This window comes from Nematolebias whitei, chromosome 19, assembly GCF_014905685.2.
Source record: "Nematolebias whitei isolate Nwh7 chromosome 19, NemWhi1, whole genome shotgun sequence".
In the NCBI taxonomy this organism is placed as follows: domain Eukaryota; kingdom Metazoa; phylum Chordata; class Actinopteri; order Cyprinodontiformes; family Rivulidae; genus Nematolebias; species Nematolebias whitei.
The window spans coordinates 28,863,065-28,887,765 of NC_056516.1; the positions used below are offsets into that span (position 1 = coordinate 28,863,065).

Consider the following 24,701-nt stretch of genomic DNA (forward strand, 5'->3'; position numbering starts at 1 on the left):
ATGGTTACAGATATTGATGTGCTGTTTTGCGAACGCAAGAGTCAAAATTTTATTTCAAACTCCATACCTATTAAAACATCATTCTGTGTGGGGAAAAAATAAACCAAACAAAGCGTACAACACATTTATAAAATTTTGTGTGCATGCATTATTCAGGACCTCCGTATTTCACTGCAGCATTACTGTGTTGTGTAGTTTAACCCAGCTGGATCTGAACTGGCTTGAGCAGAGCTGTAGTCAGTCAAATCAAGTTTTGACATTTTAATTACTTGAGCTTCAAATTCAAAAACCACAAATATTTTAAAAAAGCGTCAAAATATCTTGATTTAAAGCATGTTTGCGTTGCTTGTGGAGAGTTGTCTGTTAAACTGATTGGTTTCACTTGCAACACAAAATGATCCCATATCACAAATGGCATGTGACTGTAGCTGAAATTTAAGCAACTAGCCTGACTAGTCTTTGCTCTATGTCTACATACTGATCTGTTCTCTCCGCTATCCCTAAAGTTTTTGTTCTTGTTCTGCAGTGGACACACACATCAGTTTGTACATACATGCGCACTGTTATTTCAAAGAGATTCTTCATTATCGCATGCAAATATTGCCATGGACAGATAATTCTGCAAATTTAGACGCCAGATATGAACATTAGAGCACAAACAGCACCTCACATTACAAAGCTAACTTGTTTGTAGCTGCCTAAATACTTAAAGCATCAGCTGTTCTTATTAGTCAAAAATTATGTCTCACTTGTACAAAAAATTAACAACCTGCTGTTAAAAACTTACATAACCCAACATTGATAGAGCCAGTTTTTGTTAAGATCTCTGCTTTTGTGCATATATTAATTTGCAGTTCATGTACACTTGAAAACGAGATTGCGTTTGTGCCAAATGCCTTAAACATTTACCGCAACACTTATTTATTTAGGAAGAAACTTTTTCCAATTTTTTTACAGTACCGTCAATGTTTGAAATGACCTGCAGTCACTTGTAGATGAAAAGCGTCTCACAGCAGGTTTTGTCTATATACATGCAAACTAAATTACTGTTTGCTGTCGATAAGCCTGCATTTGTATGTGCAGGCGAGGTAATCTAATCAACGTTTTCATGTAAATAACTTTTGAGGTCGAGTTAAGCAGCAACTTTTCTTTTAAACAAAACAAAAACATGAAACTCTGAAGGGCTGCTGCTGCCAGTATCAGTATGAAGTACCTCTGTAGTATTATCTGAATAATATTCTACAGTATTTCAGTAGGTTTTTTTTTTTTTAGATTATCATAATTAGTGACACTCTGGTGTTTTTTACATTTATAATATTTAGGACAGATTCCTTAAAGTTTTTGTATGATGCATTTAACAACATTGAACACGTACACAAACCTATAGTAATAATAATTTAAATTATTTACTGGTACTTCAAATCATCCACTGCCTTATTCTTCTGTTCTGTTCATTGTCTCCAAATTGATATCTATAAAGAGAATAAATAGAACAAGCTGCTAAAATAATACATGAGCTGCACAGCCTCCATCTTCTACAATGATATCCTACGAAAATGAGAAAGTTGCTTGAATGACTAAATGTGAATTGCATAACTAAGCAGTGTTTATGTTGTGTTGATTTATACCAGATGCTCTTTTTCTTTTCTTAATATGGATCTAAGTTTACAATCTGTTTGCATCCTGGCTTATCAGATTTTTGAATTCTACATAAATTGTGTTGGTAACATGTTTTTTGTTGCATGTCCTAATGAATTTGTAATTAGATAAATATTATCCTGTATTTTGTTGCAGTTTATATGATGCATAAATAAATAAATGTGGCATATTTCTGCCATCTGTTGCTGCAGAAAGCTGCAGGAGCGGTGAAACCGGTGCCGACAACGTGCGCATCTGGTCAGGGGAACTGGAGGCTGACGAGGGTCTGGAGATGTCCCAGCAGATGATGGACAGCCTGCTCCTCGGTGCAGAGCCACAACTCAGGAATGAGGAATATTTCACGGGCGTCAGCAGCCGACTTCAGGCAGCTGTGGAGAAGATGTTGATGACCATCACTGGCACGACCGGACAGGTAGGAAACATGCTTTTTTTTCTCGGATAAGCGATACTTATCCTTGCTTATCTAATATTTGTCATTTTATGTACCGGTATGCTAAAGCGGGCAGCACGGTGGCGCAGTTGGTAGAGCTGCTGCCTCTCAGCGAGCAGGTTGCTCCGGTTCATATCCCTGTCCAGGGGCCTTTCTGGGTGGAGTTTGCATGTTCTGTCCGTGCATGCGTGGGCTTTCTCCGGGTACTCTGATTTCCTCCCATAAACCAAAAACATGCATGTTAGGCTGATTTAGTCATTTTAAATTGTCTCTAGGTGTGAGTGAGAGAGTGATTGGTTGTCTCGTTTGTCTCTATGCATCCCTGTGATGGACTGGAGACATGTCCAGGGTGTCCCCCCGCAACCTGAAAAGGAAGAAGCGGGTAAAGACGATGGATGGAAGCTAAAGCAAAACTAAAGTAGTTTAGATGGGGACATTTGAATGTTTAGAAATTAAAATCAGAGCCCGTGTGTCTGTGGAGATTGTTGCAAACCAGTGGAACACATCAAAATTCAAGTTGCTAGATGTGCCAAGCTTATAAAGAGTCTGAAGACACGGGCAGCTGCTGTTACTCCGAAATGCAAGTTTTTCATTTTAATTTGTTGGACAGCTGAACAAAGTTTACATCTTCCAGTTGATCTGCATGTCCCGTTGAGCAAACGATACAAGCTTCATAAAATCTACCAGGTTTTGAGGCTCCAAATTAGGGAGAAAAAAACAGCATCTTGCTCAAATGCTCATGTTTGTTTGTGCTTTAAAGTTTCCAGTAAACAAAAAGCTCAAGTGACGCTTTTACGTTTTGTCAAAAACCATTTAAATGATGAACTGTCAGCACGGTTAACCCCCTCTGTGTGGATTTGTGCGCTTGCTTGTTCACGGAAACATAATGGGGGTTGAGATGGCAAAATCTGGTTGGCAAAAAAAGTTGGCGTGTCTAGAATTCGCACACAAAGGAGCTGCCTCATTCCCAGCGGTTGCCCGTAGATACGAGCGGTATTTACACGGAGCTTTTGTCTGGCCAAGCAGCCTATCCTGGTCCAGTTTGCAGAGAACGACCCCATCCCCTCAGGGGTGTCCATGTAGTCCTCCCACTGTGTCCTGTGTCAGTCCAAAGGGATGAGGCCAGTAAAACTAGGCCATTGAGTGTGTTACTGTAACTGGCAGCACAACTCATCCCCCCTCTGGCTGGAATTCATGCTTTATTCACGCTGAAATGAGTTTTGTCTTGGCGATCTAAAAATAGATTTAAAGAAAACTGCCAGGTTTTACCGTTTCAGCAACATTTGCATCATGGTTGTTGATTTATGTTAACTGATCGTGCTCGTGGTTTTAAAGCTCCTTTACCTCATTTTTGGGCTCTACTTTATTTCATACTGTCTCAAAACCGCTTGTATTTTACTGCGTTTATCTTCTAAATGGCCAAACAGCGTATAAATAAATGAAATACTGCAAAACTGTTTTTGTTTTGTAGTTTTATTAAATATAATAGTTGCAAGTAGTAATTATTTTCCAAGTCCACGTCATTGACGGCACAATAAATGTGCAATCTACAAAGTCTAATGGTTTCTCCAATGATTTTCCTGTTGCTATTGATCTGGTGCACATTAGTCTTGTCTCGTTTGTTACCGAATCACCACGTCTTGAGTAGAGACTGATGTAACAAGCCCGATCAGGAATGTTAAGTGTCTTCATTGAGCCACAGCTGTAAATTATTTGCCCTCTAGTAGGTGTTCGTTCTCTTGTTACTCTCTGCCTTTATTAACCAGTGAGACGTACAAATAGCTCATGCGCAGCAAGTATAACAGCAGACATACCCAAGAGAGGCTGAACTCTAGTGGAGACTGCCCTAATTGCTTATTTTTACTGCTACAAATGGAGGAAATCTGGTTGGGCAGCTTTTTGTAGAATGGGTGTGTGTTCTTGGTGGTTGTTTCTGTGATAGGGGAGTGTGTTTAAACAGTTTGCAAATCTACCTGGTCGACTGGCTTCAAAGACTGAAGCCACACCTGCTTCCCCTCCCACTTCTTTTCTGAGCAGTATCCTTATAGGTGTGTTTGTTGTAGGAAGCAGGAACAGTATCCTCTTTTGGAAGCTCACAACTACCTGGTAGTCTTGGATTTTATCTTTTGTTGGAGGATAAATTAGGAAAACCAGCTATAGTGATGTATTGGCATGAGCGCAGGAACGTTTGAGAGGAGGGAATGACAACAGCTAGAAGGATGTAAGAAGAAAATCACGAGTGATTGACTTTCCATCTGAGCTGTCATTTCACCGTCATCCGGTTGAGGCTTGGAGTAGTAGACAATCAGTGGGGGCCCCAGGGAGGCTCGCCTGCAGGTTGGGGCTGCTACAGCGGGGATTGTATTGTTAATGAATCTCCAGATAGAAAGAGAGCGAGGGAAGAGCAAGAGCAATAGTGGGGGTGTGAGCTTTGTGAGCGGCATATTATGGTTTCACTCTGAGGAAAGAAGGTCAGAGAACACGAACCGTCTGAACGCAGGACGCCGAGAGCAGAAATGTTTGTGTTTACTTACCTTCCACGGTCATGTGTAGGAGTGCCTTTTAGGCTGCAGGACCTGGATTTGACTTCAACCTGCTCCCGAGGATGACACTTTATTGTAGGACTATGTAAACTCTTACCTTTCCTGGAGGACTTTTCTTTTTCTTTTTTTGACTATACACCTGGAACCTTTTCTACCTCTGCTGGGCAGCATGTGAATGAGATGAATGTCACCTTCGGTGGTAGTTGTTTACGCTTCCTGGGTCTGTGGGCAAAACACATAGAGACTGTTGCTTGGAGCTACCCACAACATATAACGCTGCTTCATTTCTTGCTGGACTTTATTCCCATTTGTGGTTGCACAGCTCAGCTCAGACTGACGAATCATGGCAAATGACACCTCCTTGTCGTGACTCCAGATAGGAAGCAAAACCATGGATTCCCATCGGTCTTACTGGAACTCGAGCATGCAGAGCAGCACGTGGCTGGAGGGGGAGGATCAGGATGTGTACGAGGTGGAATCTCGTGTACCCCTTCCCCGACCCTTCCCACTGAGCAGCACCTTAAACACGAAAAACGCCGTGGTGATTCAGACACAGATCTCTCACGTCAATCACAAGACTAATGGACACCTTCTTAAGGTCATATCCAAAATCTCCCTGCCCACTCCTCCGTATACAGTAAGTTACCCCACACATGAACTGTATTGCATAAAGAGGGGGGTTGTGCTTCCTTTACCAGTTAAGTAGAGCATATGTAAAGTTGATTAATGTTTTATGGATTCATTTCTCTGTCTTTCTATGGTCCAGGTCTGTAGATGTACGTATGATGTAAGCTAAAATGTCTTTCCATGTAGGCACACAGCAGCTCTCCTGAATCATTAGGTGAAAGATCATATGACTTCCCCCTGCGGCAAGTTCTTATTTCCACTTCCCAGGTCCCATAATAATAAGACCTTTGCTCAGGGAGATATGAAAATCTATGGAAAATTAGCTTGTGTGAGCTGGTGGTTTACTGCATTATCATGATATCTTAGCAGCTTTACAAGGACATTATGCTCTCTGTCACCTGACTAGCAGGTCTTTTTACAGATATTCTAACTGTAAATTACTGCATAGCTGTTACTTCAGCACATGAGCTCATTTTGTTCCATACGAGTTGACTGTTTGTCCGGTATTCGATCATCATAAAGTCATTACAACCTTAGACTATAAACTGTGTTGCCAAACCCTTTCTAAATACAGTGCTGTGGAAAGACTTCGCTTTATCCCTCATTTCTTTATATTCTGCTTCCAAAACCCAGACTTTGTTGTAATATCAATATTTTCTGGATTAAAGGTTCATCGGACATTCTGAAGTTTTTTTTTGTTTGTTTTGTTTTTTCAAGTTTTGCTTAGGAATTTTTAGCTCACTTTTTGAAATTCAAGTGCCTAATCCTTTTAAGGGAAAGTTATTTTTTTGTTTGAATGATTGTTAAACCATAACACTTTGACCCATGAGTCAATCAGGTATAAGAAAAGATTAACCAATGTTGTGAACATATAACAAACAACTTTGCAAAAAACTATTTAAAATTGGGTCTTTGGGTTCTTTCTTACCAGCAGCCTGTCAGAAAGACACAATTTGTTCCTATTTATCTTAATGAAATGATGAAAATATCAAAGATAACATGGTTTAATGCAAAAAAAAATGTAACTGTTTTAATTTGCTAAAACATTATTGGCTCAAAACTTGGGATACAAAAGATCAGCTGAAGGATGGTGCATTTTTCAGTGTCGTGTCCACGTTTGGTGGATTTATTTTGACCTGATTTCAAAGACGTGATTCTCAAATATTGTTCATCTGCTATAGAGTGTTGGTTGTTTTAGTTCTAATACCAAATCTTTTCTCCTCCATTTTTCTTGTTTGTTTGTTTGTTGGTATAAAGTAAGCACCTTACTAAATGTTTGCAGCAGTCAAATGAGCCATTTTGATCATCAACAAATATATCGTCCCCAAACAGGATTATCAAATTGCTAAAAACGTTAAATTTTGAATCCATCCTTCTCACTAGATAAGTTAGTAGCACTAGCGCTCTCCAAATCACACTTGTCCTTTAGTGTTGTACTTGTTCTGTATTATAAAATAAATTATAATGAAACAGAAATCTCAAATTTCCATCTTTATCTCTCCAACAGTTCCTCTCCCTCTAGCTGCTGTTGTTTAATATCACTACCTGTTGATCCTGACACACTTAACCTTAACCTGTTTCCTGACAGCATGCTGTAATTGCATTTGAATTAAGCTGCTAAAACTATTTATTTTAATCTAACAGTGGCAATAAATTGCCATAACAAAACTCAGTTTAAGGGTAATGTTAGTTATTGAATAAAAGTTATGAGCGTGACTGCTCCAAAGACCACCTCCTGCTTAGTCAGTATTATTTTGTCTTCTGTCTCCTTTTAGCTTGAACATGCCCGGGTGACCCAGACTGAGCTGATGCGCGAGTCCTTCCGCCACAACCAGGAGATCGGTGAGCTGCTGCAGAAGCAGGAGGAGCTGCAGGAGAGGCTGTCCGAGGAGGCTCGTGCCCGGGAGCAGCTCGCTCTGGAACTCCACCGTGCTGAAGGTTAGCATTTGTTTTCATGTTTGACTCAAAAACTCAGTGAGGATAACCTTCTGAAGCAGCAACACGAAAGACAAATCTGTCTTGGTTTGATTTGTATTTTGAGCAATTTATATTTGGGTTTAGAAAATTGTTTTTTTGTTCAGAGGCGTCTTAGTAGAACGAACTGTACTTTGTTAGAGTTTATCTGCACGAAGATTTGACAAACATGAGCACATGTGTTTGGAGGTTGAGGGTGTTACAGGAAGTGAAGGCATCAGCTGTTTAGAAAATTAAAAAGCACGGGAGGTGAAAATTTGATTGTTCCATTAAAAACTGAACAAAACAAAAATCTGTAAGTTGTTTGGTGTAAATCGGTCATTTCATAAGTTACATTTTCTTCCTTTTAGATCTTGTTGATTGGTGGTAAAGATCTTGTTGATTGGTGGTAAACTAATGGAGGCAGATGGTCTGTGAGTGTCAACCGTGGTAACAAAACCAAATACAAGCTCTGTACTTTTCAGACTTTAAATACTCTGGAAATTGCACGGTGTACTAATCATTTTCCCCGGTTGGCTGTGTAGAAACGCAGAACATCAGGGAGTTTGTGGACTTTTCTAATCTTGGATTGTCTTTTACAAGACTGAGATCCTGTTACAATGTTTGTGTTCAGTAATCTTACAGAGGAGGCGCAAATATTTGCTGACCTAAAAAGGACTTTATTATTCTACCTGGATTATTGAGCATACACTTTATTTTTATAGTGTGTCTGTATAGCTGTGTAGTGTATTTTATACACAATCACATGCGGTCTCACAAGATGTCACAATTACCGTGCTTGCCGTAAACATCGCACCGCCTTATAAGTCGCATCAGTCCAAATATGTTTAATAAAGTGGAAAAATCATAAATATGTCGCTTCGCGTATAAGTCGCACCTATTATGCGTCATCACTGACGCATCACGTTTGTTGTTACGCATCACCGCTGACAACCCGGAATTGTGGGCCGGTGTTGTGCCAAAAAATCGATTGGCTGCCAAATGGCGACCGCGGGAGCGTGCACGGGAGGACTTTAACAAGAACTTAATAAGATTAACCCTTAAAAACAATTATTTGTTTGCTCAAAAGTATAGGAAAGGTGTGTCTCGATTGAACTTTTCCTTAATAAATGCACTTTGACGATCAGATCAGCTGCATTTCAAAAGCCAATTTGCAGGAGCAAGATCGCGCAGACGGACGACTCGCTGTGCATTTCTTGAAAATATAACAAGTTAACCACCTGAAAACAATTATTTGTTTGCTTGAAATTATAGCAAAGGTGTGTCTCAGTTTACCTTTTCTTTAATAAATGCACTTTAATGGTTAAATTAGCTGCAATTTTGTCTGGGCGCTGTGACGAAATGAAGCTGATTAGTCATTTGCTCCAGGAGTTTCGGAGCGAGACGAAGGTGGCTTGGTATGGCAAGCCAAGTGTCTCATTAATAACTACTTTTACCTATTAATGGGACACTTGGCTTGCCATATGCATAGAGGGCCCTCTAGTGGCTGAAAATGGTAGTGTTCAATATTTTCCATGTCAGAATGAATGAAATCGTCATATCTCAGCCAAAAATTGGGTTATAAATATGGGAGAAAAAACATAAATACGTCCCTTCACTGTATAAGTCACAGGCATTCTAATTTATGCAAAAAACTGCGACTTACACAGCAAAAATTACTGTAGTGTATATTTTGTGATTGTCTCTCGGCTACTGCCACGTCAAATTTTAACTCATTATTTGTAAATTTTACTGTATTGAGTTTTAGCCATTTTTGTGTTTTCTAAAGTTGATTAATTGTGGCGACTGTTTTAAATTAGATCGACTTTAATCAGTGGTTAATCAGTTGTAGATGTAAATATATGGCCATTCTCTGCAGATTCAATTGTGTCCAATGGTTTATGAAATATTTTGGTAATAAACAGACACGAACACACACAAACACAGGCAAAATCATTATCATCTGCTTTTGGAAGCAGGCAATAAATATCCTGAAGGATCCAAAGAAAAGTTGCTCAGCCTTCCATCACAAAATGTTGTTCTTCAGGCAATAATACGGAAAAGTCTGCCAAAGCTGTCCCAAGTACTTTATGTCAATTGGTCTGTCATCCGTCACTGACATGATAATGAGAAGTGAGCGCTACACCCTGTTTGTAAACCTTCTTCTTTACAACAAATAAAAAGAGCTTTGAATATGAGGTCATGGGATGTACCTCCTCATTAACTCTGGGAGTGTTTGATCCTTGCTGAGCCTGTATCTCATGGACAAATACCAGCGAGCTGAAAGAGAAACACGTCTGCCATTGTGTGGATGATCCAGGTAAAACCTCAGGGTGTGGCCTTTTCAAACTGGTTTTAAATTCGAGCTCAGCCTTAAAAGAAGATTCTGTTCACTGACCGATGGATCATATTAAATGTCAAGGTTTTCATAGAAACAAACAGGGTTTATTTACCTGTTTTCATCCCATAATGTTGCCGGGATGAAGACCCAGCTCGTTATTTGTTGAACGAGCTGTTTTTGTCTTTAATCTTCTGATAGCTGTTTCACAAAGCTCCCTCTTTAGGCAAACGTTACAAACGACTTTGATTCTTCTTCTCACAAACAATCATCAAGTGATAAAATATGATCTCTTGAGTGCTGGAATCAGTTTGTTAAAATGGAGATTTTCTCAGCAGATTCTTGTTGTTTACTTGCTTCCTCCATCTAATTGGATTGCAGAATAGAAAATTACGCTGACCTGTGACAAAGCAGTACAGTAATTAAAGCTTTTCATTGTGTTCACCGCTCTGTTTCATACATATCGAAAATGTGTCGTATATTTGCACTTGCTTGTTTATACGAAAACACAACTGTTTATATATTTTGCTTGTATTTTGTATCCTGCAGTCATTACGTGACTGAAGCTGTACAAGAACAACAAAATGGATTGAAATGTTTCAAAATGGGAGCAGAAGCGATGCATTCAAAAGCTCTATGAAAATCTGATCATTTAATTTTAACTGTGCTTTTCTTGCACGGACTGCACGCAGGTCTCATCGATGGCTACACGGGTGAACGAGCTGCGCTGGAGGAGCAGCTACGCCACAAGGATGAACTCCAGCAGAGCCTCGAGCAAGAGCTGCAGGTGAGCTGCAGGGAGGAGTAATCACTTCAGAAAAGCTAATGAGTTGTGACAACATTAAAAGTAGATTTTACTCCTGGCGCCAAAGGCATTCTGGTTTCAATTAACAAAACTCATACAATTGGATGTGCGACAAATTGTCATAAAATGGTTTTCATTTGCTCTACAGTCATCTTAATATCACAAATTCAGATTATAAATCGTAAAGATGATGCTGGAATTATGATGTATTTTCATAATAAAAGCTTTCAGCTATGAGTGACATTTCTTTTTTACAATAAATTATTTCCAATTTGAAACTATTTCACATGTTCATTCAACCTTTATTTATATTACATATTACTTATTATACTTATAAACTTATATACTTATTATACATATATTACTTGTATATACTTACTATATATTTTACTTATATTATTATATTGTAATAATGTATTAGTCCCTCTGGGATTAATAAAGTATTTTTGAATTAATTGAATATTATATTTATATTACATTGTGCTCCTAAAAATGCTCTCAACTAATTCACTTGATTAAAACGACACCCAACCAATTTTTAAAAATATTTAACAATTACTGTAAATAAGAAAAATTTTGGGTTATAAAAGCAGTGCAAAGTTTTCGTACAGTTTGTTAAAAATAAGACGGATTTAGTCAGCTAGTGGCAACAGGCTTATATCCTGATTTTAATTTTCCACGCAGGTAACAGGTAGCCGGCTGCACGAGTTGGAGCAGGAAAGACTTCAGATGCTTGAGGAGCGTGAGCTGTTGTCACGACAACAGGACGCCATGAGGGAGGAGGCCGGACCACGTGAGCTTTGTAGGTATCGAGGAAGAAAGGAGGAAAAAAAAGAGCTTTTCAAAGGGTCTACTGAAGATTGGCTGCTGTTCCTTATTTTTGTCTGAATTGTCAAAGACTCGAATCAAAAATCTGCTTTCAGTGAGACTGTATGAAGGTCAGGAGTTGATTATGAACCGTAAATTGTTTATTGATTTACACCAGAGGTTTGTTTTGTGAAAACACTGATGCAAAGTTAGTTTGAGTACACAGGAGTTGTTTTCCTGTTTGTTTTTTTGTCAAATATGCTGACGATTTGCTCTAAAGCTTCTGGGAATGGACCACAGCCTCACAATGACTTTTGTTTTAGTGTAGAGTTCTTGTAGTCCATAGAGAATTTTTAAAACTCTTATTTAGGCAGCATCACCAACAAGACATACCACAGTTAATTACAAAAAGTTTTGTTATAAATACTTTTTGTGTCTTTGTTAAAGAGTTAGGACCACTTTTAGATTAAAGCTTTTGTTTCCAAAGAAATAACTTGAAATGTAAACTGTTTCCACTGATTTTTATTCTTCCAGAAAAGGTGAGTAGTCTGCATTTGAATATGTACACATGGGCTTGTTCAGTGCTTTTTTCCTTTCACATAATTTCTAGAGATTTAGGTTTCTGCTGTGAAACAAAAAAGAAAAAAACAACTTTCCTATTTTCACCCTTTCCTACTCTTTATTGAATACGTTTCCTGTTCATGGCAACAAAAACAAGTGCATGTTAAATTTCTGTGCTTTCTCATTCTCCTGTAGGCCTAGTTGAAGCTGCAATGGTTGCAGCACCTGAAGCAGGTGTGTCCCCACTGTGAGCATGGCTCAGTCGTATCTGTAAATGTTCTTTTTAAGTTGTCTGAGTAAGTGGCAGTTGGATCTCTGACCCTAATCCAGCAACTTGCCAACAAAGCTCGGAGCTTGCTTGCATTTGGCTCACAAAGCAATCACTAACTTTTTGTCACAGCTTTTTGTTTTCACTGGTTTTTGTCTCTATTTGTCTTTTTTAATGTCCTGGAGTCGATGTTGGCACTAATTTGGGCATGATTAATCTTTAGGCGTTACTTTAACATTTTTCCTCCTGTTGTCAGCCGTCTGTTTCAATGATTTTACGCTGCGTTCACAACATATTTGAGTGGAATGATTGGCTGTTCACGAGGAATTCTCCCCTGCCTGTAAAAGCTTAAAGGGCATGGTTAAATGTCTGGACTGTCATGTGTCTGATTTGTCATTTGCACTCCTCTCACCCTGTTAATTTTGCACTGGTCCTGCTGGGTTTGATCCTGAGTTCAGCGGTGTGGGATAATCACTGGTGGCAGCAGAAAGGAGAGGCGACTGGGGGGTGATGGGATAATGATTGGTAACGGGGTTGGAAAGTTGACTGAGATGCTGGAAGAGTTTAATGTTGGTTATTTTTTTTAGATGATCAGTTGTAAAAGTTATTCTATTAGAATGAGATGATATAATTATTTTCAAAACTTAAAGTTGGATTAAATATGACCACACGATGGCACTCAAACTTTAGACTCTTCGTTTTCATCTCAGCATCTTAACCCAATTCCAAAATCAAACGTGCGTGACTCATTGACAGATTTGTCAGCTGATCTTACCCCCCTTCCTTCGTCGTGTCCTGTAGACCTGCTGGAGGAGACGGAGAAGCTGATGAAAGAGAAGGTGGATGTCCAGCGTCAAGCGGAGAAGGAGAACACGGACCTCCTGAAGCAGGTGAAGCTGCTGGAGGCGGAGCTGGAGGAGCAGGTCAACAGGGTGATCGAGCTGGAGCACGCTCAGAATACGGAGAGCGGAGACTTCCAACAGCAAATTCAAGCTCTGGAGAAGCAGCTGGAGAAGAACAGGAAGTTTCTCGATGTAAGACACTAAGAAAAATGCCTCTGATGTTGTCAAACCCGCCCTGAATCAAGTGCACCCATATATGCTTTTATAGTAGAATTAAAGTGATCGGTTTAGGTCATCGTTTAAAAATCTCAAAATGTACAATTTTTGAAAATCTTTGTTAAACAGTTTGTGTTTGATTTATTTAGTTCTTTAGTAACGTTTCATAATTAATTTTGTACTGGCAGAACAGAAATTATAAAAATGTTTATAAATATGTCTATTTAAATAGTAATATTTGTTGATCTGGAGTGTATTTTATTTTATTTTATTTAGGGGCAGCTGTGGCTGAGTGGTTAGAGCAGTCGTCCTCCAATGCAAGAGTTGGGGGTTTGATTCCACCAGCAGTCACATGCTGAAGTGTCCCTGGGCAAGACACTGAACCCCTCATTGCCTCTGATGTGTGTCCCATCGGTGTATGAATGTGATAAAGCTCTGATTAGTCTTTGTAAAGAAGTAGAATGCTGTATGAATGGGTAAATGAGGGCACAGATTTTAGTGTTAAGTGCCTTGAGGATCTGGATTAGATAGAAAAGTCCATATACCATTTATTCTGAAAGGTGATCACTTTTATTCTCACCTCTTTCCTGCGCTTGACTCAGTCATAATTATTTTTCGCAACCTTGCAATTTGACCCTGGCAAAAATGAGTTAAAAAATGAAAACTGGCTAATATTTTTTGCACCTAATGCAAAACTTCCTTGTAGTTTTGATTTCATCACTTTGGCATTATCAGACCGCCACAGTTCACCAACCAGACTACATTAGCTTTTTTACTGCAGGATTCCTTCTGCACAGTTTATAGAAACCGTACAAAAATACAGAAACAAATGGCTCTTAGAAAATGACTCCAAATAAACTTTTTTTTAAATCTTAATAAAATAACAAATACCTGTTTTTCTATTGATGTCTTTGGCCAGAAGGTGACTGTACTTAAACATGTGGGCTGTAATGAAAATTAATACACTTTGTTTTGTTTACATTTCACAATTTCAGTCATTAGTTTACATTTTTAGGAAATCACCAAGACCATCAAATTTTATAGTCAAGATGATAAAAAATCCTTAAAAATGAAGATATTTCCTAATTTTTATTGAGGGGGAAATAATCCTTATTAGGCTGTCTAAAGTTGAAGTCTTACTGGTAGTAACTGGGTTAAATAAGCCTGTAAATGCTGAAATGTCTGTCTTGTATTTACATCATTATACAGCATGTTTATAAATGTTGAAGGCAACAGCTGGACAATATTTTCTTCATATCACTTTTAAAATAAAAAAAAAAGCTGTGTAAAATCTACTATTTTAGTGCAAATTTAAGACATTCACAATTCCAGCTAGAGATTTTGTGGTCATGTTTGAGAGCAGATTAAATACTTGATAAACTACAAATAACAGAGGAAACGATCATGACAAATATTATTTTCATCACAAGGTCAAACCAAGATCAGAAAAGGTTATTCTGGATTGAGCAGGTCTTTTCACCTGTCAGGATGTAAAAACAATAAAACCAAATTTGTGATGTTTGTAATCCTACATTGATGATATTACTCTGCAGCTCAATAGTTGGTTTAGAAGCTTGTTTTTGTTTTTTTAACCATTTTTGTATTTCTATATCGTCTTTGGTGTCCAGGAGCAAGCTGTGGACCGAGAACACGAGAGGGACTTCTTCCAGCAGGAGATCCAGAAGCTGGAGCAGCAGCTGAAGAGCCCACAGAAGCTTCAGATTGGATCGGAGCAAAGAAACCGAGAGGTAACGGGAAAGGAAGTTCTGTTCTGTGCCAGAGAAGTGCTGATTTGTCCAAACGCTACCTTGTTGTGGCTGCAAAACAAGGCTTGGAGACATACAGCGGAACAATGGAGGAGGTAGAGTTACCTGTGCTGTCCTGAAAGTGATACCAAACCTTTTGTAAGCTTGTGGTTTGAAAGTTCTGGAATAGTTAGTTTCATTTGTATGCTTAAATTAATAAATACTGTAAATTCTGTTCATATCCACAGTAAAGTTAAAAAAAAAAAGTCTAAATTGAGTTTTTTAGATTTTGCTTCCCAAGATATTCAAAAACAAGAATACGTTTTAAAAATGGTTTTAAGCAAGAGTTTAATACGTTTTTCACAAGTATTTCTTTCTTCATCGACTGCTCTTTCACTTGTTTTTGGTCCAATCTTTAGCCTTGACCTCATTCAGAAGGACGCTTTTTGTTTGTGGAGCCACTTAATACAGACATTTGAGTCATGCATGGTTTAAACACAACGGGTGACACAGCGACGGATACTTTACTGATGCTAGAGTGAAATTATTAAATGTATTATCACAAACAACGATGCAAAAACAAGTTTATTGCAGAGACACAATTTTTTAAGCACATCTAGAAAAAAAAAGAATGTTTGGAACTTATACAATAGTTTTTTTTAGTGCTATTAAGCTCATTCAAAAACAGAAACCAGCCTAAACTTGGGGTAAAGGTGTCTAAAAAAAGTCCTGGCTTTAGGAAATGTTTAGGTACATTGACTAGACAAAAAAATATAAGAAATACTTTTAGATGACTAGAAAACTGGGAGAACTATTGTTCAAGTCCTCCTAAATATTTCTAAAAAGTCTGACTCCTTGGAAACAAAACATAAAGAAGAGGCGACTCAGACTTTTGTATCTAAAGTTCGTCCGTTATTTTAGATTTATTATGTCTGAAATGTGCTGACGGGTTAATCGTCCCAGACTGACCATGAAATTAACTAAACTGCTTCAATAATTATGTCAGCTCACAGACGCATCTGACAAGATGGGGTGTTTACTTTTTAGTGAATCATTTGTCATTAATACATTAAATTAATTAATTTTGTTCCAATTATACCAGCAGGCTTGTAGGATATACTGATAAGTATTTTTAGTGTTACAACAAAATATTACGAAAACTGTTTGCGTTTGTGCATCGTCATTTATTCCAAGTCGGTTGTCCTTGTATGCCATCTATCAGCTGTGCTGTTTGTGTTTTTTTAAGGATATGTTCTTGTTATTTTTAACTAAGCTCACAAAAGATGAGAAATTTTTATATCTACACTGTTGTGAGGACCTTGACGCACAGTTGAGTTGGTGATAATTTTCTCAAACAGATTAAATTGTTGCACACTGCGATCTAATTTGCAAGTAATTTGTCTAATTTGCTGGGAAATTGCGAGTGTGAAGGCAACTTGTTTCTACCAAAGACAACAGTTTAACTCGGCTAATTTTCTGCTATGTGATAAAGGAAAACAATCAACTCCTGAAAAAAAGCTTTTCTCATATTCCTTCCCTAATTGCATTTGATTGGTTGATTGGAAATCATTTCACAAGATTTGTTTTGTCATCCATTTTTAATTACTTGTGTTCTGGCTTCTGAATGATCTGGAAAAATAACTAAATAAAAAATAACCTACATTTTCTTTCAAGTTAAATACATTTTGGATTTTGGGCTCTCGTGCTTCAAGCTTATAGTTTGCTCTTCTGCTTTCAACATCCTGAAGCCTCTCCACCATGATTAATCTCCATAGACTCTCGTAACGTTTTCATCATTACTAAGTGTTTTTTTCTCTGCTTTCCTTTTGCATTTGAACTCCACCCTGTGATCCGTTATGCCTCTGCCTTCTTTCTCCTGTGGCTGTTGCAGGTGGATCGAGTAGCCTTTAAGGTACTGCTTCTAGCTCTGCGTGCTCTCCCTCTGCAAACCTTTAGTGCATTAATGCCGTCCAGCTCTCGTATTCCCATCTTTTTTCCATCTTTTGTTTTGTTTATATCCCTCCTCTCCATCCTTTTGTTTCCAAATCTGACGTCCCTGCACAATATCCAAAAGGCAAACAGCTGGGGAGGACGTCCGAGTTTTAAAAAGTGTTTAATGATATGGCGTGAAATAAATTGTGTGTTTTTGTTTGCTATGCAGTGTACCATTTTTTTTCCTCAGTGTGGGCTAAAAGATAAAGATAAAAAGTACATTTGTCACTCAGATGCCATCTGTGGACTTCACAGCTTTGAACAATTGTGGCTGTGCATAAATAAACAAGCTGCCGAGATTTTTCTGAATATTAAGTGAGAAATTAGATAAAAATATTCACAATTTAATCAAGTTTAAAGCTTAAGCCACATTAAAATTGTGTTCTAAAGTGGTTTGATGATGAGTCCATGTTGTGCGTTAATGTTAAATGACATAAATGCTGTGAAAAGACAATTGTTTGCGTCATCACGTTGGCTTTGATTTTGTTACAGTCTTGTCTTTTTAATGGTTACACTCCTTTAAAAAATGCATCTTAAAAGTTAGCTTTATGACGGAGCTTTGGTTTGAGTTTTCCTCTTAGATTTAACCAAGCAGGAGAACCATCTGCACTTGATTTTCTTAATGAGAATACAATCCCGTCTTGTTGGTTCACCTCCCCACCTGTCAGCCTTTCTCCCTGCTCTTATTGATCTTTTCGCTCTCACAGGTGGATCTGTTAGCTCTCAGTTGTTTAAGGTTCCTGTCCTGATTTGTGTCACCCTGAGTGAAATCTTTGCACCTCTTTTCACACCCGACCTCCCCTTCCTCTTTCTCAGGTGGATCAGCTGACTGCACCGCTAACTGCACATGTGCCAGCTACACTGTAGCGACTTTGTTCTGCAAGCGGATCTCATTAAACCATCCCCCCCTCCCCTCTTTGGTCATTTGTTTCTCCCTCTCTTGGTTACCAGGTGGAGCAGCTGACCACCCAGCTGAAGGAGAAGGCAGATTGGTGCAGTGAGCTGTTGCTCGGCTCCGAGCAGCTGCGTCGTGAGCTGGGAGAGCGCGACGAGGAGATTGAAAAGCTGGAGAGCCGCATCCGCGAGCTGGAGCAGGCCCTGCTGGCCAGCGCTGAGTCTCTGGAGAAGGTGAGGAGGGGGAAGGAGGGAGGTGAAGGTTGCGCTGAAGACTGAAGCAGAGACAGCAGGAGAGAAAAGGGAGTGTGGCAGTGTGTGTACAAGCATGTAGTTGAGGTGACAGCTAAAGGGGGAGGGCTGGGAGGGAGAACAATGTGTGGGTGGGTCATCTTCAGCCGCCCCGGCAGTCTTCTGTCGCTGAGTTGTCGCTAGCTAATGTTAAGGTTTCCCCCGGTGTTTATTGATGATGGAACTAAAGGAATGGTTGGAAACACTATAAATATTCAGCAGCAGAAGATTGATTGGAGTTGCACTGCGCAGCTTTATACACCGAGCGCTTGATCAGTATGACTGAAAGAGATTTTATGCTTTTCTCCACATGCTTTTAAAAGCTGCCGAGCCACATCGTTTCTTTCATGTGTTTGTCGCAGGTCGAAGAAAAAAAACAGCATGAATCCATCACTGAGGCGAAGCACTCCACTCTGGAGGCTCAGTTACAAACAGAGAGAGAGGCTCTGGAGAGGAAAGAGAAAGAGGTAATGGACTGCTCACTTTTGTGCCACAAAGGAGATATTCTTAAATCAGTTTACAGTGTGCAGCATCACATCTCCATTTTTTAAACAGACCCCATTTGTTAAATGACTTGCAGTGGAATGTCTTTATTTTTTAATAAGCTGTGTCGTGTTACAGTTGATGCTCTTCAAAGTGTTTGATTTTGACTATACAGATGCAGATTTCTTGAAAGTTGTCAAAAATATAGATCATGTCTGTGCACTATTTTAAATCCTGGAAATAAAACGTGCACTCACCAGGAAAGGCTGGAGCTTTTGAAGCAAACCTTTCATTACTGTGTAGAATAATACAGTTGACAAACTAACATGTATAGAAACTGAATACTAAAAATGTGGATGGCACAAACCCTTCTGATATGTCTGAGTAGGTGTTTTTGTTGCACAGCAGCTTCATTTTCCATGTTTGGCTCTGACTGATCCTTATTATGTGCAAAATCTTAAGATGTGCTTTGGAAGGTTCAGCTTCTGTTTATCTGATGTGTCAGATCTGTAATCTGGAGGAGCAGCTGGAGCAGTTCAGAGAGGAGTTGGAGAACAAGAGCGAGGAGGTGCAGCAGCTTCACATGCAGCTGGAGATCCAGAGGAAGGAGATAAGCAGCCAGCAGCAATACCTGGAAACCAGGGACAGCATGCTGCAGGTGAACACGCCTGCAGTGTTTTCTCTGTGAAGCACAATGTATAAAATGTGATTTTATTTTTGCGATTTATTTATTCATATTATTTAAAGTTTTGTCTTTCAGTGTGGAGAGTGTTCAGATTAAATAATTTTCACTGATAGCTTTGAAACTGTTTTGATTTGACAGATTTTATTGCTGTCAAATAATATGTTTCATCTTAATTTCTTTGTATTACAACACAAAAGAGTAATCTTACCAACAAAACTGGCACTAGATAATTTTAAATAGAATAACTTCTTTCGTGAGTCTATTTCTAACTGTGTCGTTTTCATGTACTTTACAAATTCTTGCTTACAAATTGAGTTTGCAGCTTTTTATCCGTCTTTTATTTTGGCTCCCTTCTGCTCCAAAGACACCTAACCTGTTCCCAGTTTATAAATATCCAGTTGTGCTCCATGAGGCTGACACTGAATGAATTATATTTTTAATAGCCATTAAGTTATAATCTTTGACTTTTGAAGGTGATGGCGGAGAAGGACAGGGAAATAGCTCTTCTTAATGAACAGATCACTAAGCTTCAACACATGGAATCAGCCTCTGATAACAAGGTAACCAGACATGCGTGTACAACATAGAGCTAAAGTCTATGTTGTACACGCATAGCTCTGTGGAGATCTGTGTGTGTCCTCTGGGTCCCATTTTGTGTTAGTTGGCTCCATTTGGCTCCGTTTTTGTTTGTTCTTGTTGTTTTTTCATCTCTGGTAGGTAGATTCATCGTCTTTTTGTCTTGCGGTGATCATTTGCTCTTGTGAAGTGGCTCTTTAAACCTCTGAGTTATTTTTTGTGTGAACTTATATTTTAAGTAAAAATGGAAAGAATGCTACCCAAATAGCTTTCTCAGCACAACAAAGACTCAGACGTTTAACTGTTGTGTGGGTTATCCATGGTTTTGTTTTAAGTCTCCCCCGCCCCCCGCCCCTTTTTTTTTATCTTTAATAATTTTTTTCATTTATTTTTTTAGGAATTTGATGACAGGGAGGAGATGATTAAAGAGTTGGAGTCCCAGGTAGAGTGTCTGCGCAGCGAACAGGAGCGCTTAAAGAGAAATAAAGAAGAAGAGCTCGAGCAGCTGAATGATGTCATCGAGAAACTCCAGCAGGAACTTGCCAATATCGAGCATAAACAGGCTGCTGAGGAAGAGGAGGATAGTAAAGGCGAGTTAGAGAGCGCTACGTGGGAGCCAACCAAAGAGGAGTACAACGAAATGAAGCAAAAGATGGACCGAGCCACCAAAGATCTGGAGACGCTGAGGACAGATCACAGCAAGCTGTTGGACACGCACCTGCACTTAAACCAAAGTGCAGAAGCTCTAGCTGAAGCAGAAAAGCTGGACAGCTCAGAGGGGGAGCTTGGTGAAGCTCTCAGAGAGAAAACTGCCGCGCTTGTGGTTTTGCAGGCGGAAGTACAAGCTTTGGAGCAGAGCGCCTCCTCTAGAGTGGAGGAGCTAGGTCTGCGAATTCAGGAGCTTGAAGATTTGGTAGGTGAGAAAGACTTGGAGATGGACCACTGTCGGATTCTTGTGGAGCAAAGTCAAAGCTATGCAGAGGATCTTCAAAAAAAGGTTCATAATTTAGAAGAAAATCTGAGGGAAAGAGTAGCTGCTGCACTGGTCAGCCAGTCTACGCTGGAGGCCTTCCAGCAGCAATCTGAGGACTCAAAACCACAGCAGGAGCTGCAGAGACCTCCTGCTCCTCGCGTCTTTGAGTTCGCTGACTTTGATACCCCACAAATGGTTTTCAGCAAGCTGGATCAGGCAAAACAGTCCCCAACAGAGAAGGTGGTCCATGTGACACAAAAGCTTCGGGACCTGGAGGTTGGACTCAGTGGGATCCAGAGAGACCAGGAGCTCCAGAAGCAGCTGCTCTCCAGCTCAGAGGAGGAGGTGCTCGAGTACGAGAGGAGGCTGGCCGTGCTCACGGATCTCCTCAGTCAGATGAAGGCCGGGCCATCCCAGAGAGCATCCTCATCTGTGGAGGTGAGATCTGAACCAAAAATATTTACATCCCTCCTTATACATCACGTTGTTCTACAGCATCTGCCAGTCCTGTCAGTGTTTATAGTGCACTGTTAATGTAGCATTTGCACTCTTCAAAATGAATATTAGATATTTTTTAGTGAAATAAAGGTGTATTTTTTAAATAAGATCGGAAACAAAGTTATCCATTTCCAGAATCCTCTCCGTTTTGATGTACTGGTTCATAGTAATGTTCAGAGTTGTTGAGTAAAGTATGCAGGAATAAAAAGGTTAATTTTAGTTGAAACAGTAAAATTACTGCTCTAGAAAATATTTCACAAAAGTCTTTATGACACTCTACTGTCTTTCTTGAGCATTTTCTTATTTATTCTTTCTCTATTTTTGCATTTAACTGCACATTTACTCTTATAATGTCTTTTCAAAAAGTCTACTCTTGTCCGATTCGATCATATTTTATTTACCAACACAGACTGCAGCCAGCCTAATGTAGGTCAGTCACATGAGTCTGCCGAGCACTTCATTTATGTGGAGTATGAACCCGAACTGCTTAGAAATGACTCTGTAAAACTACCAAAATAAATTATTTTAAAATGCACATTTTGATATAATTCAGGATAATCTAAGATAAAAGATGTAACTTTATTGATCCCACAGGAAATTGTTGTGTTAAGGATAGGATAATCTTTTAATGTCTAATTTCATACTTTACGATGAGTATCTTAAAAAGTTTTAATCATTGCCATAACCGCTTAGAGCCTTTAAAAGAGCAATAAATTAGTTTCAAATTAAAAAGTTAGGGAAAACTGAAGCAGCTCTCAAAGAAAATGACTGAAACAACTCCCTCTGTTTGTGAATACATTTGAATGAAACAATTGAAAATGTCCTGATTGCACCAAGCACATTTTAAGATAAACAAATATACAATGGAAATCTAGCTTGTGACTTTTGTGATATATTAATAATCACAATTTTTTTTTAGGCTTTGAACCTTGAGTTTTATATTTATGATCAATTTTTAAAAATATTTTCTAATGGCTGTCTCTCCAGCACTCATATTAATGTTCCAACAATAAAATCCCTCTTCTGTTCTCTGTGATAATGTCTGTCTATTTGACTCTCTGCGCTCTGGTAACATTCATCTCTTCATCAGATCTGTTCTGCTGAGCAGCCAGCTGTGACGGAGCTTCTTGGGGAGTTGCAGGAGGTCAAAGATGAAGCCAGCACCACCTATCAGCAGCTGGAACACTACAAGGAGAGCTGCAACAGACTCCAGCAGGAGCTTCAAGTATGTTAAATGAACTCCCCGTGCACGATAATTATTATTATACGTTCTGTTTGGTAATAACGCTGAGCTTTTCTTTCCAGGACAAAACTGTCACTGTGGAGAAACTTCAGGGCCAACTTCAGATGGTTAGAATGCAAATTTGCTTCTTTGTGTTTTGCATTTTCTTAATAAGAAGCATGCTTAGCGACATAAAATTAATGTTTCGCTTTTTTTTTTTGTTGCAGGTGTCATCCAACGCTGAGGAAGAAACAAAGACGTCTGAGCTCGAAGGAAAACTCCTGGAGGCTCTGAATGAGGCAGCTTCCACCAAAGAGGAGTTGAGCAGCTGCAAAGAAAGTCTGGAGAAACTGCAGGAGCTGCTGCAGGTGAGGAGCCAGTAAAACAACTTGAAATTCAGAAAACCAAAAGACATTCAGGCTGAACACAAACAAACTGCTGTATCGTTTTTTTGGGGTTATTTTTAGCAAAAATTTTAAATGCCATAATTTTTTTAAATTATAGTTTATTTAAGTAGATTTTCAAATAAGTTAATATTTAGCCTAGTTGTTTACATTCTTGTGTTGAGAATCAGGTGATGAGATCAGGATTTAGCCTGCAGTTGATTAGTTACCATTGTATAAAACGGATAAAAGTTCTCACCTAGCTTTGCCCTAACGTAATAAAAATCCACTTAAAAGCAGGTTGGAAGCTCAGAAATTCACTAACAAGATGCAAATATTTAAACATTGTGTTGTATAATAAATCTAATAAATACACACAGTATTTTTAAGTGAGCTGTAGCCATTAGTGTGTAACTAATTATTAATAGACGTGCACACGGCATTAAATACTCACAGTAATGAAAATAATTTGAGAGCGAAGTTTTAGGTTTTCAGATTTTTTTTTAGTTCATATAAGCATACAGTGTTTTGTGTTTTTAGATTTTCTAATTAAAAAACACTTCATCTGTTTTATGTTATGACAATATTCTAAAAATCACAATAACTTTGTTTTGATTGTAGAAAAATCTAGTTATCTTAAAATCTACAGATAAAATATCTAACGATGAATGCTTCCTCTGTAGGAGCGAGAAATGACCATTGCTCACCTTAAAGGAGAACTTTTCCAAGTAAGTCAAAACTTTATTTTTAGATAATGTATTCACTGAATTATATAAACTGTATATTTAAAATTTTATTATAACAACCTTTATATTTGATATGTTGTTTAATTATCTTTAAGGTAAAAGCTGCAGAAGATGGAGCTGCCATGACAGAAGTTATCCAGGAGCTCGAGAAGGTCAAACGCGATGCTACTTCCACCAAAAAAGATCTGACCAGTTACCAGGAGCATAACGAGAAACTGCAGGAGGACCTCCGAGCCAGAGATGGCTCGATTTTTAATCTTGAAAAGGAGCTCCAGGAGGTGAGAAGCAGTGTGGACTCCACCAAAGAAGAGCTCACCATCTACCAGGAGCATAACGAGAAACTGCAGGAGGACCTCCGAGCCAGAGATGCCTCGATTTTTAATCTTGAAAAGGAGCTCCAGGAAGTGAGAAGCAGTGTGGATGCCACCAAAGAAGAGCTCACCATCTACCAGGAGCGTAAAGAGAAACTGCAGGAGGACCTTCAAGCAAGGGAAGACTTGATTTGTACACTGAAAAAGGAGCTTCAGGAGGTGAGAAGCAGTGTGGACGCCACCAAAGAAGAACTCGCCAGTTACCGGGAGAAGAATGAGAAACTGCAGGAGGAACTCCAAGCTCAGGAAGGTTTGGTTTTTCAACTTGAAGAGAAGCTCCAGGAAGTGAGAAGCTCTGTGGACTCCACCAAAGAGCTCGATAGTTACAAGCAGCAAAATGAGAAACTTCTTGAGGACTTCCAAGTTCAGGAAGGTTTGATTTTTAAACTTGAAGAGGAGCTCCAGAAGGTGAGAAGCAGTGTGGACACCACCAAAGAGCTCGATAGTTACAAGCAGCAAAATGAGAAACTTCTTGAGGACTTCCAAGTTCAGGAAGGTTTGATTTTTAAACTTGAAGAGGAGCTCCAGGAAGTGAGAAGCTCTGTGGACTCCACCAAAGAGCTCGATAGTTACAAGCAGCAAAATGAGAAACTTCTTGAGGACTTCCAAGTTCAGGAAGGTTTGATTTTTAAACTTGAAGAGGAGCTCCAGAAGTTGAGAAGCAGTGTGGACACCACCAAAGAGCTCGATAGTTACAAGCAGCAAAATAAGAAACTTCTTGAGGACTTTCAAGTTCAGGAAGGTTTGATTTTTAAACTCAAACAGGAGCTCCAGGAGGTGAGAAGCTCTGTGG

The 24,701-nt window shown here is 39.0% G+C and overlaps 1 protein-coding gene across 1 annotated transcript in view; it reads left to right on the forward strand.

Moving 5' to 3' along the window:
* Positions 1–24,701, forward strand: part of akap9 (A kinase (PRKA) anchor protein 9) — a 67,068-nt gene that overhangs the window by 31,124 nt on the left and 11,243 nt on the right. Inside the window, exons 21-38 of the mRNA XM_037692763.1 lie at positions 1,851–2,071; positions 7,035–7,197; positions 10,243–10,337; positions 11,040–11,157; positions 11,919–11,957; positions 12,793–13,025; positions 14,678–14,797; positions 16,686–16,706; positions 17,738–17,914; positions 18,334–18,438; positions 18,960–19,112; positions 19,613–19,699; positions 20,113–21,126; positions 22,277–22,411; positions 22,492–22,536; positions 22,636–22,776; positions 23,475–23,519; positions 23,633–24,685. Coding sequence (XP_037548691.1) covers positions 1,851–2,071; positions 7,035–7,197; positions 10,243–10,337; positions 11,040–11,157; positions 11,919–11,957; positions 12,793–13,025; positions 14,678–14,797; positions 16,686–16,706; positions 17,738–17,914; positions 18,334–18,438; positions 18,960–19,112; positions 19,613–19,699; positions 20,113–21,126; positions 22,277–22,411; positions 22,492–22,536; positions 22,636–22,776; positions 23,475–23,519; positions 23,633–24,685 — 3,965 coding nt within the window. The remainder of the gene's footprint in view (positions 1–1,850; positions 2,072–7,034; positions 7,198–10,242; positions 10,338–11,039; positions 11,158–11,918; positions 11,958–12,792; positions 13,026–14,677; positions 14,798–16,685; positions 16,707–17,737; positions 17,915–18,333; positions 18,439–18,959; positions 19,113–19,612; positions 19,700–20,112; positions 21,127–22,276; positions 22,412–22,491; positions 22,537–22,635; positions 22,777–23,474; positions 23,520–23,632; positions 24,686–24,701) is intronic.